Source organism: Chrysochloris asiatica, unplaced genomic scaffold (assembly GCF_000296735.1).
Source record: "Chrysochloris asiatica unplaced genomic scaffold, ChrAsi1.0 scaffold00261, whole genome shotgun sequence".
Classification (NCBI taxonomy): domain Eukaryota; kingdom Metazoa; phylum Chordata; class Mammalia; order Afrosoricida; family Chrysochloridae; genus Chrysochloris; species Chrysochloris asiatica.
The window spans coordinates 2633654-2647315 of record NW_006408779.1 but is presented as its reverse complement, the minus strand read 5'-3'; the positions used below and the strand labels follow the sequence as shown (position 1 = coordinate 2647315).

Below are 13662 nucleotides of genomic sequence, written 5' to 3'. Positions count from 1 at the left end.
TAAAGATTTACAACTTAGAAAAGCCTACATAGCGTCGCGATGGGTCAGAAGTAACCCGACAGCATAGAACGACAGAAATAAAGAGGGTGGGTCTGAGAAATGTTTATCTGTAGTCCTGGCAGAGGGCCCTCTCGGTCTGTTGTCACTGTGTCTTTATCCTTCCCAGAGGATGTAGACAGACCTGGTCTGCGGAGGGGTGCTGCACATTTATATAGATACTATACCTACAGCTATTGTCACTGTGTCTTTATCCTTCCCAGTGGATATAGACAGACCTGGTCTGCGGACGGGTGCTGCACATTTATATAGATACTACACCTACAGCTATTGTCACTGTGTCTTTATCCTTCCCAGTGGATGCAGACTCACCTTGTAGACAGACCTGGTCTGCGGTGGGGTGCTGCACATTTATATAGATACTACACCTACAGCTATTGCTCTTGACCTCTTCACATGAGATCAACTTGGTACAAAATGGTTATAAAACAGTTTCGGTTTTATAAAACACCACCAATCATGGAGGAGGGGCCTTGGAGATTATCTGCACCTGGCTCCACCCCCACCCTGGAGCAAGAAGGGACAAAGGAGGGAGGGTGCCTGGTACAGGAAGGACACACAGAATCCTTGATGGCTGGCCAGGAGGATGCCCATGGGGGGTGCGATGTATGCGGGAGATGGTCTAGCTCTGAGGAGTGAGAACTGACCTGGCCCGGGTCCTGCCCACCTGTCAGGGGCATCTGGCCTGGCCATGGGAGAGCCAGGATCAGGGCCTGTGTCCACCACTGGACACCATGTGCGCAGAGATGTGGCCTCAATAGCCGCAGACAAGAGTCCTCACCTGACTTGGGAGCTTTGCGGCCCTGCCTGGGGCCCCAATACCATCATCTTCCCCGAGGACCCCAACCTGAAGGGGACCTGTGAGCCATGTGGGGTCTGGCCCTCTGGGCAACACCATAGCCGAGCTGGCTCTTCTCAGACCCAGGCCCAAGAGACTCCTGCTTTTGAGCAGTCCCAGCCAACCTGAGTCAGGTTACCCCAGTATGAAATGTAACCCCCTTTCCTTGTTTGCTGTCTCCTTCCTAACAGAGCCCCATCCCTGGGAGGTGCATCAGTGAACGTAAGTACTCTGCTCCTTGTCAGGAATTTGGAAGTTCAAGTCCACTTAGAAGCACTTCTGAAAATGCCATAGTGCACAGTTCTGCTCTGATGCACAAGGGGGCACCACAGTTCAACTGGTTTCTGGTTTGAACTGACCCCCGCTTTGGTTTAAGTATCAGAAGCCCTCCCCCAGATCTGGGCTGTGTGTGTGTCTGTGTGTCTGTGGATTCAGTACAAGTCTAAATCAGAATTCCGGCTCCCAGGGACATTTATGGTGGTTACCATGCCAACAAGGGCAGTTTGCTGATCAGGTCAATGAATGTTGGAAATTGTCAAGGATGGCCCCACCCAAGGGACCACACTACCAAGTGAACAACACCCCAGAAAATGTGGGTGAAGCAGCTGTGCAGTTCCACCTACAACCAGCAGGGTGCGCACATTGAATCCCAGTCTGCCAGGGAGGGGCTCCCCGGTATCCAGCAGTTTCTGACTTGTTGGATGGGAGGGCCAGCAGCCTCGGGATCAAGAAGGACAGCCTGGGCTGACAGGCGTAAAGATGGCCGGATACAAACGCCCTGGCCTTCCACTTTGGTGCTGGCAGGTGGCGACTGCGGCGTCCTTCATGCCGGAGGCGCTCAGTTACAATGGTGGGTGAGGGTCAAGTATACGGATCGGAGTGTGCCAGATGTAGTAGCTTGGTCCAACCCCAGCCTCTTGGCAGGAGCTCGGTTTCCTGCTCTGGCCTCAGCTCATCCATCTGTGAAATGGGTCTAAGAATTCCTCAGAGAATTCAAGCAGATGCTGATGAACACAGGCCCTTCTGGAAGCCCCCACCACCCGAAGCCCAGGGGGGTCCCGTGTTGGAGGCCCTGAAGGAGAGGGCACCACATAGGAGGCCAGAGCCCGTACAAAGCAGGTCGTGTTTGTCTGAATTGCGTCACAACGGGAGATAGCTGAGGCCCATCCAGGGGCTCCTTGGTGTATGGGGCTGCCCTGAGACACAGTGACCAGGGGGCTGGGAATGGAAGCCCCCAACAAAGGCAGCAGAAGGCCTAGGAGTGGCAGTGTGCCCAGGCTGCTCCTTGGGCTAGGGAGTCTGTGGCAGGCTGGTGGCAGTGTGGCATGATGTAAGTCCCCAGCCCTGTCCCTGGGCAGACATCCTTTGCTATTGAGTCAGAGTCCCTGTGTCCCTTCCCATCTTACATCTTCCGTGGCCGAGAGTAACCGGATGAGCTCTGCTGGAGCAACGGCGCCCTCTGCTGGCCTCTTCCCAGCAGGCCCAGATCAGGGGCTGGTAGCCGCCCATCGGCAAGGTTAACTTCTGGACGCCACACTCAGGGTTGCAGTCTTCTGCTTGGGGCCCTGGTGGGGTGGGGGCCGTTTCCTGGCCCTCTGTGTCCCAGGCTGCCCTCTCTTCCTCCGTCAGGCCAGAATGGCTGTCATAGTGGACAGGCTGCTGTCCACAGTAAGTCTGACGTCAGCAGTAACAAGAGCGTGGCGGCCGCCAGTGTGATGGTTGTGGCCCGGGGGAGCGGGGAGGCGAGGGAGGTACAGGAACAGACCTCGAACCCATCCTCAGAGCGGCTCTGGTCGTGCTGGCCTGGCCGGGCTGGGACCCCGTCTTCACGGTCTGAGCTGGCAACCTTGGGGTCCCCTGCCTGCAGATCCTCACAGACTAGCCAGTCCCGGGCAGTGGACTGCGGGTACCCGGGCGCCACCTCCAGTTCGCTGTCCAGCACCTTCCAGTAGTCCTTGCCGCGGAAAAAGTAAGAGGCACCTGGGAATGGAGAAAAGAGAAGACATGAGACTGGCCCACAGCAGGAAGGACTCCAGTCAGACAGCAGGAAGGACTGGGGAGCTGGGAGCACAGGGCTGGTGGGAGATGGAGATGCTCATTGGGGTCAGGCCTGGGAAGCTCGGGAGCAGCGTGCCTGCAGGCAGGAAATGGATGTGTCAACCACTTGGTTTCCTGCACCTAATAGAGGTTGGAGGTTCAAGTCTACCCAGAGGCATCTGGGGAGAAAGGTCTAGTGATCTACGTCTAAAATATTAAAAACCAAAGCCAAACCCTCTATCGTCATTTCAGTTATAACTCCTAAGAATACTAGAGGGCAGGGGACAGAGATTGTAAATCTTTACAAAAGCAAACTTCTTCATCTCTCTCCGAGGAGTGGCCTGTGGATTCACACTGCAGACTTTTCAGTGAGTAGTCAAGTGCTTGACTGCAGTGCCAGCGGGGTCCCTCCCGAAGAGCATAACCTTGAAAGCCCAATAGATCACCAATGAAGAACTCAGGCACACACGGGGTGGCCAGGAGCCAGGGTTCATTCGGTGGCAGCGGGGGTTCTGGGTGGCATTTGATCCACAGGTTGGTGATGGGAACCCACCCCATGTGCTTGGAAGAACGGTCTGGCAATCATTCCTCATAAAGATTTCAACCAGAAAGCCCCTACAGCACACAGCTCTATTCTCACACGCAGCGTCACTGTGGGTTAGAAAACTCCGGGGCAAGTGGTCAGCACTTGGTCACACTTGGTCACACCTGCCGACCTCAGTATGAGCAGTCCCCAGCAGGCATGTCAGCTCACTGCTGGCTAGGCTGAGTGTGTGGGAAGGGTTGCGGGAGGCAGGGTCTGCTCAGGAAGACCCCTCCATGGCTGACGGTGTCTGTGAGGGAGCACAGGCCTGTGTGGTGGACCAGGGAGGCATGGAGGGTGTGCTGTGGTTGAGAGCCGTAGGGTGCACAGCAGGTGGACCTACTCCTGGGCCCTCTGACCCCTGCTCCGAGCAGGTACTCACCATCGGACCAGCGCATGGCGTCGTCCAGTGCACTGGGGACACCCCTCCATGGGGGGCTCTGGGCGGGGTAGCCGGGGTCCATGCGCCGCACGTGGTCATCGAAGCGCCAGTGCAGCTGGCCCTTAAAGAAATAAGTCTTGTCATTGTGGGCCCAGGAGAAGGCAGCATCCACGCCGCCCGGCGGAAGGCTGAAGTCGGAGATGGGCCGCGGGTATCCTTCCTCTATGTTATTGTCCTTAAATACCCAGTATCTGTCTCCTGGGGGCGAGAGAGAATGCTTCAGAGAATGCCAGAGGGGGCTACTTTGTCTCCGCCCCAAGGTGCAGGGGCTCCAGCCCTCCCTACCCCCTTAAACTGGCTGCTCCCAACGTAAGCACAGAGGGACCTGTGGCTTTGAGACCCCATCACGGTCACATCTAGGTCCACACTTCCCAAGTGTCACGGAGAACGTGGGACATGTCTTCAAGTGTCCCAGGGCCACGGACCCCAAGGACCTTCTGGAGAACCCCCTCTCACAATCTGGAGGCCAGGAGTCCGAGGGCAAGGTGTGGTGGGGCCATGCTCCCTTAATCCATCCTGGCCTCTTCCAGCACCTGACCCTGGACTGCGGTCTTCCATCCCTGCAATCTTTGTCTCTGTCTTCACATGGCTGCCTTCCCTGTCTGGCTGCGTCCCGTCTCCTTTTCTTACAATGAAACCAATCGTATAGGACAAGGACTCAGCTACTCCTGCGTGACCTCATACTAACTTAACGACATCCGCAAAGACCCTCTTCACAAATGTGACCTTCACAGATGTCCAGGGTGGGAAGATGTCTTTGCAGATGACAGTCATCTCGTGGCAGGGCGTGCATACAGGAGGAATGGACTGACAAGCCCTTCACAGGTGAGGAGATGGCGTTGGGAGAGACCACCACGAGAGATGCTCCCTGCTGCTCTCCTGCCTTATGGACTCCTGCTGAGGGAGCCAGGAACTTCAGAGAGAGGAGAAAGGCACCGTGTGATCCTCATGCCTCGGTGCAACTCAAATCAGAATTGAGGCCTGCTGAGGACCACTGAGGAATTGCCAAGGAATTGTCAGGGGCCGCCAAGTAACCACAGCACTGACCAGTGGGCAGTAGAGTGCCGGTAGAGTGGAACTGATGGGAAGTAGCAGCCAAGAAATCAGATGACGTATTGCATTAGGCAAATCTGCTGCACAAGACCTTTTCAAAGTGTTGAAGAGCAAAGATATGAGCTCAAGGACTAAGGTGTGCCTGACCCAAGCCATGGTATTTCCAATAGCCTCATATGCATGCGAAAGCTGGACAGTGAATAAGGAAGACTGTAGAATAACTGATGTATTTGACTTATGGTGTTGGGCGAGAGTATTGAAGGTACCATGGGCTGCCAAAAGACCCAACAGATCCATTTTAGAAGAAATATAGTTAGAGAGCTCCTTGAGGCCAAGATGGCCAGACTTCATCTCTCATACTTCAGACATATTGTCAGGAGGGACAAGTTCCTGGAGAAGGATATCATGATTGGTAATATGGAAGGTCAGAGAAAAAGGAAGACCCCCAATCAAGATGGATTGGCAAAGTGGCAGCATCAATGGGCTCCAGCGTGGCAATGATAGTGAGGTTGGCCCAGGATCGGGCAGTGGTTCGTTCTGTTGTGCACAGGGTCACTATGAGTCAGTACCGACTCAACAGCACCTAACAACAACAACGACATCACAGGAGTTGAAGTCCCGGCGCTGTGGGTTAATGCGCGTGAACTGCAAGGTTGGTGGTTCAAGCTCACTAGCAGCTCCTTGGAAACCCTATACAGGATCGCTGTGAGTTGGAACAGACTCGATGGCACATGACAACAACAACATTGGGAGTTAGTAGTTGACAAGATGTCCACAAGTTTCCTAGTGTTTTATCAACACAAGTCCCCCAGTGGAAGGTTTTTAAAGAGCAGAGACTTATTTTCTCACAGCTCTGGAAGCCAGGCTGTTTACCTTGTCAATTCCTTCCTTGCTGGTGCACCGGGCACTGCTTGGCTCTTGGCGAACCTCACAAGGTGTCTGTCGTGCCCAGGATGTACCAGCTTCTGTGTCTACAATGCTATTTCTGACTCGGGCATGACTGGGATTTAGACCTATCCTACAATGTTATGGGAGTTCTGGTGTAGCGCTACGGGTTAGTGCACAGGATTGCAAAGTCAGCTTGAACTACAAGGTCGGCAGGTTCAAGCTCACCAGCTGCTCCTCGGAAACCTGATACAGGGTTGCCATGGGTCAGAATCTACCTGACGGCACTTAAGAACAATGACGTCATGGCCTTATTAATTAATGCTGAAATTTTCAAACAGGACCACACCCACAGACAGGGTTCCCACACATATTCCAGGGACACCTCTGTACATATGAGGTGACACGTTCAGCACATAGGAGCACTAACTTTACCATGCAAAGCCAGGAGGACACCAGCGTCTAAGACATCATCAGGCTGAGTGCATCCCCGGAAGGACCGTGGAGATTACATCGCCTCTGCGATGCCCCCAAGTGTGATTATGATGAGGCCTGACCAGCAGGAAGCCCAGACAGGCCTGTAGGAGGGGTACCTGAGGGGGGCTCTGAGCGAGCCAAGGGGACTCTGGAGGAAGGAGGTGCTGCTCCGAGATACCGAACGTTCTGTGTGGTCCTGGGCGTGGCTGGGAGGCGGGAGTGCTTAGGGATCAGCACTGTGTAGTACCGGGTGTCTGAGCACATGCGGGGGTCACTGATGGCATGATTCAGGAGAAACCCGGTCTCTGAGCATACATGGGTGAAGTAAAGCAAATGGGACGAAATGTTAGTAGGCAGCAATTCCAGATGGCACGCTTTTGAAACCTTCCTGGATGTTAGAATTTTTTTCCAAAGCGAAGTTAAGAATGAGGTGGCACATGATCTAGTGACATAAAGGAATCAATCTCTGAGGTGTATCAGCAAGTGAAAACAGCAAGGCGGTCAGGAAGGCGAACAGAAATAGGGGCACCAGTGCCAGAGGGTGGAGATGGCCAGAATGCCCATCAGCAGACACCCGGGACACACACACCAAAGGACACTACTCGGCTACAAAGAGAAACCCCGTCTTGACGCCTGCCACCGCACAGCTGACCCGTGCAAACATGCTGAGTGAGATCAGTCAGATGCAACAGGAATCATACTGTATGAGCTCGCTCTAGGTATGAGCAGATAAAACCCCAAATTCATGCGTGGGTCTCATCGGGCGGACATGTGTGGACTGAGAGAGACCAGTCCCTGGAGAAGGACATGATGCTTGGCAAAGCAAAGGGTCAGCGTCAATGGGCACAAGGCTGGCAAGGACTGTGAGGTGTCCAGGACTGGGCGGTGTACCATCTGTTGTACAGAGTTGCTAGGAGTTAGAACTGACTCAATGGCACTTAGTGATAACAATCAGAATTGAGAGAGAGGTGGAAGGCATGACTCTCAGTGTGTGGAGCTCTGTGGTGATGTAATGTGGCAGCCATGTAGAGAGGCCCCAGGTGTGATCTGATGTGATAAATCAGTAAGAAGATTAAGGGTAGGCTGCAATGCTTTAAATCACATTACCAAGATCCCAAATCTAGATCCTGTATCAGAGAGTTTCCCAGGGCTGTGTGGTCTGCAACACCTTCTATCTTACAGGAGATCAAAGGAGAGAGAAGTGAACAGGGAAGGGAGCCTCACTCCCACCCAAAACAGCAGGGAGTGGAGGGCATCCTCTGGACCTGGGGTCCCCGCACGGTGAAGCTCCTAGGTCCAGGAGAAGACTGATGCCAAGACGCATGGAGATCACCAAGGAATGCTGGGACCATAGATGCTGAAAGGAGACAAGGCCCTTTATTCAAAGCTGGAGTTCTGGATTTAGACTATGAGAGAATCCATTTCTCCGCCCACATGTGGTATTTTTGTTCTCGCCACATTAGAGAGCTAAGACTGGGGCTTTCAGGGTTTCCTCATGGCCAAGGCAGTGTCTCTGAAAGAAACCAAGTGCCCCCAAGTGGGCACTGGAGGGTTTGCTCTGACAGCTAAAAGCTGGTGGGGTCACCACACTTCAGTGCCTAGGAGGTCCTGTAAAGGAGCAGGCAGGTCTGACTGCAAAAAAGATGCTGGACATTCTTACGTTCTTGAAGAAACACAGTCTCTCCCATTTCTGTGGGTACACCTCCTGGAACGGGTTGAATATCTTCCCCCTAAATTCATGTCCACCCCAGACCTCAGAATTCGACCTTATTTGGAAACAGGGTCCTTGCAGGTGTGATGAGTCAAGTTATGACAAGGTCAACCTGGACTCGGGAGATTCTAATCCAATGATGGCGACTCCTAGTGTGGAGCTGTAGTATTAAAGCTGGACTGCAAACAACCAGGTTCACAGTTCAAATCCACCAGCTGCTCCTCGGAAACCCTATACAGGGTCGCTATAAGTCAGCACGGACTCGATGGCACTTAACAAGAATCCGATGCCAGTGGTGACTTTCTTGCTGCTTTGGTACTGGAAGCTATGTTACTGGTATTTTAAATACCAGCAGGGTCAGCCATGGTGGACAGGTTTCAGTGGATGGAACTTCCAGACGAAGACAGACAGAAGGAAGGAGAAGCGGACTACTTCCGAATGATGAGCCACCGAAAACCTTATGACTAGCCAAGGAATATTGTCAGATATTGAACCGGAGGCTGAGCCTCTCAGCCTGGAGGGCACTTAAAATGTGACTGGGGAGGAGCTGCCTCCTCAAAGTCGAGTTGACCATAATGATGCAATTGAAGTAAAGGTTTCAGGACCTTCGTGTGCTGACAGGGCACAACTCGAAATGAGGAGAAACAGCTGCAAACATCCATTAATAACTGCAATGTGGAATATACAAAACAGGAATATAGGAAAACTGGAAGTTGTAAAAAATAACATAGAAATCATAAGGATCAATACTCGAGGCGCTAGTGAGCTGAGATGGACAGTGTCGGCCATTTTGAATCAGACAGTCACATGATTTACTATATTGCGGGAATGACACATGGGAGCGGAATGGCAATGCAATCATTCATGATCAAAAAGAGCACTTCAAATCGACCTTGAAGGACAGTGCTGCCTCTGATAGGATAAGAGCCACACACCTATAAGGAAGCCCAGTTAATATCACTATTACTCAAATTTACGCACCAACCACTAAAGCCAATGTGGATGAAACGGAAGAATTCTGTGATTTCTTCAGTGTGAAACTGCTCAAACATGCAATAAAGCCACACTGATCATCACTGGGGATCGGGATGCAAAAGTTAAACACAAAGAGGAAGGATCAGTAGTTGGAAAAGCCGGCCTTGGTGACAGAAATCACGCCGGCTACCATATGATCGCATTTTGCAAGACCAATGACTTATTCACTGTAAATTCCTTTATTAAAGACATAAAAGGCAACTATACACATGAACCTCACTGAAACCAGACTACATCTCTGGGAAGACACAGTGGAAAAGCTCAATATCATCAGTGAAAACAAGGCCAGGCGCCAACTGTCAACAGCTCATATGCAAGTTCAGGCTGAAGCTGAAGAATATTAAAACATCTCCACATGAGCCAAAATATGATTTTGAATATATCAATTTAGAGACCATCTCAAGAAGAGATTTAACGCATTAGACACTAATGACCGAAGACCAGAAGAATTGTGGGATGACATTAAGAAGATCGTACAGGAAGAAAGCAGAAAGTCATTAAAACGACAGGGAGATAGAAAAGATCAAATTGGATGTCAGAAGAGATTCTAAAACTTGCTAAAGCAACATGAAGAAACGAAGAAGTAAAAAGCTGAACAGAACATTTCAAAGGTAGCCCCAGAAGACAGAGTCAAGTATTATAATGAAATGTGAAAGGCCTAGAGTTAGGGAGCCAAAAGGGAAGAACATGCTCAGCATTTCTCAAACTGAAAGAGCTGAAGAAAAAAATTCAAGCCTCGACCAACAATAGTGAAGGATTCTATGGGCAAAACGGGGTCCTGGTGTGGCGCTGTGGATTCATGCACTGGACTGCAAAGTTGTTTGAACCGCAAGGTTGGCAGTTCAAGGTCTCCAAAGAAAGGCTCCTCAGAAGCACTATGCAGAGTTGCTATGGGTCAGAAGTGACTCGACAGCACTTAACAACAACAACATGGGCAAAATACTGAATGATGCAGAACGCATCCAAAGAAGATAGAAGGAATACACAGAACCATTGTACAAAAAAGAATTGGTCGGTGTCCAACCATTTGAAGAGGGAGCACATGATCAAGAACCGATGGTTCTGAGGGAAGAATTTCAGGCTGCACTGAAGGCCCTGACAAAAAGCAAAGGCTCCAGGAATTGAAGGAATACAAACAGAAATGTTTCAACAAACTGACGCAGTGCTGGAGGTTGTCAATCGTCTGTGCCAAGAAAGTTGGAAGATAGTGACCTGGCCAGTCGATTGGGAGAGATTCATACTTGTGTCCATTCCAAAGAGAGGTAATCAAGTGGGGTGCAGAAATTCAACTAATATCATTAATATCACATGCCAATAAAATTTTGCTGAAGATAATTTTTAAATGGCTCTAACAGTTCATCAACAGGGAACTACCAGAAATTCAAGTAAGATTCAGACAAGGACGTGGGAAGAGGGATATCATTACTGCTGTCAGATAGATCTTGGTTGAAAACAGAAAATACCAGAAAGATATTTATTTGTGCTTTATTGACTATACAAAATCTTTTGACCATGTGGATCATGATAAACTATGTTCAACAATGCGAAGAATGGGTATTTCAGGAGACTTCATTGCGCTTATGAGAAACCTGCTCATAGATCAAGATGGAGTCATTAGAGCAGAGCGGGGAGACACTGAGTGGTTTAAAATCAGGAAAGGTGTGAGCCAGGGTTATATTCTTTCACCATATTTATTCAATCTGTATGCTGAGCAAACAATCTGAGGAGCTGGATTATACAAACAAGACAATTTATATGAAGAAAAGGATTGGAGGAGGACTCATTAACAATCTGCCATATGCAGATGATGTAAATTTGCTTGTTGAAAGCAAAAAAAGGACTTAAAATACTTACTAATGAAAATCAAAGACCACAGCCTTCAGTACGGATTGCAATTATTATGAACAAAACAAAAATCCTCACTGATAAATAACATCCAGCTATATGGAGAAAAGATAAAGTTGTCAAAGACTTCATTTTACTTGGCTCCACATTGAACACTCAGAGAAGCAGCTATCAAGAAACCAAATGCCATATTGCATTGGGCAAATCTACTGCGTAACATCTCTTTAAAGTGTTAAAGACCAAAGACGTCAATTTGAGGACTAAGGTGTGCCTGACTCAAGTCATGTTGTTTTCAATAGCTTCATGTGCATGTGAATGCTGGACGGTGAGTAAGGAAGACCGAAGACCGAAGACGGCAGGAGAAGTGATGCATTTGAATGCTGGTGTTGGGGAAGAGCATTAAAAGTACCACGGATTACAATCAAATGTGTCTTGGAAGTCAGGATGGTGGGACTTTGGACATGTCAGGAGGGACCAGTCATTCTAGAAGGACATCATGTTTGGTAAAGTGGGGGTTCAGCATCAAAGAGGAAGACCCTTCACAGGATGGACTGGTACAATGGCGGCAGCAGCAGTGGGTTCAGCTGGCACAACAGTTAGGAGGGCACAGAACCCGGGAGTGTTTCCTTCTGTTGTCCATAGGGTCACTGTGAGTGGGAACAAACTCGACAGCACCTAACCACCACAACAAATCCAATAACTATAGTCCTGATGTGTAGCATGAGCACTAGACTGCTAACTGCAAGGTGGGTGGTTCAAACCCACCAGCTGTTCCTCAGAAACCCTGACTCCACAGCACTTAATAACAACCCAGTAACCTTAGTGGGGGCACTGTGGGTTAGATACTGAGCTAATACTGAAAGGTCTTCAAACCCACCAGCTGCTCGGTGGGAGAAAGATGAGCCTGTCGGCTTCCATCTATGGGTGAAGGACCTCTGGTTCCTTAGTGATTAAAGAGCTTGGCTGCTAATCAAAACATCAGCGACTGGAATCCACTGGTGGCCCTCAGCAGGAAGAGACAGCCTTCTAATTCATACAGTTTACAGCCTCAGAGACCTACAGGGACAGAGCTCAACTGGACTTGCCGGAAATGGGTTCTAGCCACTGGCTGGTGTCATCTTCTCAAGATGGCCATGTGACTGAAGTCAGGCAGAGTGGGAGGGTAAGCTGGCAGAGGCAAGGCGGATCCTCCTATAGTCTCTGGCAGGGGCACAGCCCGTCCACACCCTGATCTCTGGCTCCTGGCCTTCAGAGCTGGGGTTTTCAACCGTGGGTCTGTGGGATCTGTGAGGATCACATACCTCCACTTCTCTGACTTTACAACTCTCTACAGATAAAAACCGGGCAGTGTTCCCTTGTGTTGTGCGTAGGTGGTTATGCGTCGGAACTGACTAAACAGCACCTGACTATAACAGAAAAACGGCTCCACATAAGGCAAACACCTGTGCACACCTACCAGCATCAAGGTCGCAGATACGGAGCTCGGGTGTGGGTGGGTGGAGGGGTGGAGGGGCAGCCGGTTAACCCTGTCAACCTAGCTGTGGACCACACAGGCCCAGAATGTCCTGATGCCAGTGGGACAATCCCCAGTTTCTCACTTTCATTTAAAATTCCAATGGAAAAGAGTGCTCCGTGCCAGGACCCACCCTGACAGCGGCCTGCTGTAGGCAGCAATTTCGTGGGCTGCAGGGTCCCCACATGTGAAGGGCTCAGGCCTCCTAGGCCCCACAGTCCCCACTCAGGGGTGACTGAAGTGGAGGGGTCTGGGTTCAGGCTAGGGGAGCACTTTATCTAGGACACTGGTGCCACCAGACAATATGGAGGAGCTAAGACCCCAGGCCCACGTAACACAATCCCAGGTACTGCAGAATTTAGGGGCTCAGTCCCCAGTATACAGAGCCCTCCCCACAAACAGAGCCCTTACAGCAGGCTCTGTGGTCGCGTCCGTGACCAGGCTTCTAACGCACCACAGACACTGGTACCTGGGGGCTTTGCAGTGGCTGTTCCAACACTCTTCCACAGCCCCTTCTTGGAGGCTCCCCTGTCAACACACCACCCTTGGGAGACCCCAGCTCAGGCCTCGTGGAGAGGACAGCTGGCCTCTGCTTTGTCCACTCTGGCCTATAACTGGGCAGGCAGTCAGTGCCCCGCTCAGCCGGGGGCAGGCCCACCTTTGAAGAAGACGATTTTGTGGTCACTGGTGCGTTCGTAGACGGCGTCCACGCTGTCCAGGTGTAGCGGCAGCCCCCGCCAGAAGCGGTGCATCTGCGCCGGCCGCAGGGACACCAGATGGCGGTCCCGGGTTAGTCTCCAGAAGTACTTGCCTGTAGGGATAGAGAAGGGGCTGCAGGCTGCTGTGGGTCTGGGGTCCGGCCGGGGTCTAATCCGTCTGCTGCCCAGCACTGCCCACCAGTTACCTTTGAAGAAGAAAGCCTCTCCGCGGATCTGGGCCACCGCGTCAAAATGCGCGCTGCACCGGTGCGGCACGTCCTTCCCGGGCCTGTGGACGAGACGGGGGCGGCAGTGCACGGGGCGGGGCTAGTACCAACGGGGCGGGGCTAGCACCAGGTGGGTGGGGCGCACGTTGGGAGTCAGGTGATGGGTGACCTGATGGCTACTGGTTGTTTTGTTTTTACCAAATGCTGTCCTTCTACTTCCAACTCCAGAACGTGACCCTGTAGCCATCAGCACAACCACCT

At 51.3% G+C, this 13662-nt stretch overlaps 1 protein-coding gene across 1 annotated transcript in view; it reads right to left on the bottom strand.

Moving 5' to 3' along the window:
* Positions 1-1888: 1888 nt before the first annotated feature.
* The window catches only part of MMP17 (matrix metallopeptidase 17 (membrane-inserted)), a 26055-nt gene continuing 14281 nt past the window's right edge, over positions 1889-13662 (bottom strand). Inside the window, exons 7-11 of the mRNA XM_006874082.1 lie at positions 13381-13463; positions 13135-13287; positions 3898-4155; positions 2575-2875; positions 1889-1967 (exon numbers count right to left, since the gene is read on the bottom strand). Coding sequence (XP_006874144.1) covers positions 1889-1967; positions 2575-2875; positions 3898-4155; positions 13135-13287; positions 13381-13463 — 874 coding nt within the window. The remainder of the gene's footprint in view (positions 1968-2574; positions 2876-3897; positions 4156-13134; positions 13288-13380; positions 13464-13662) is intronic.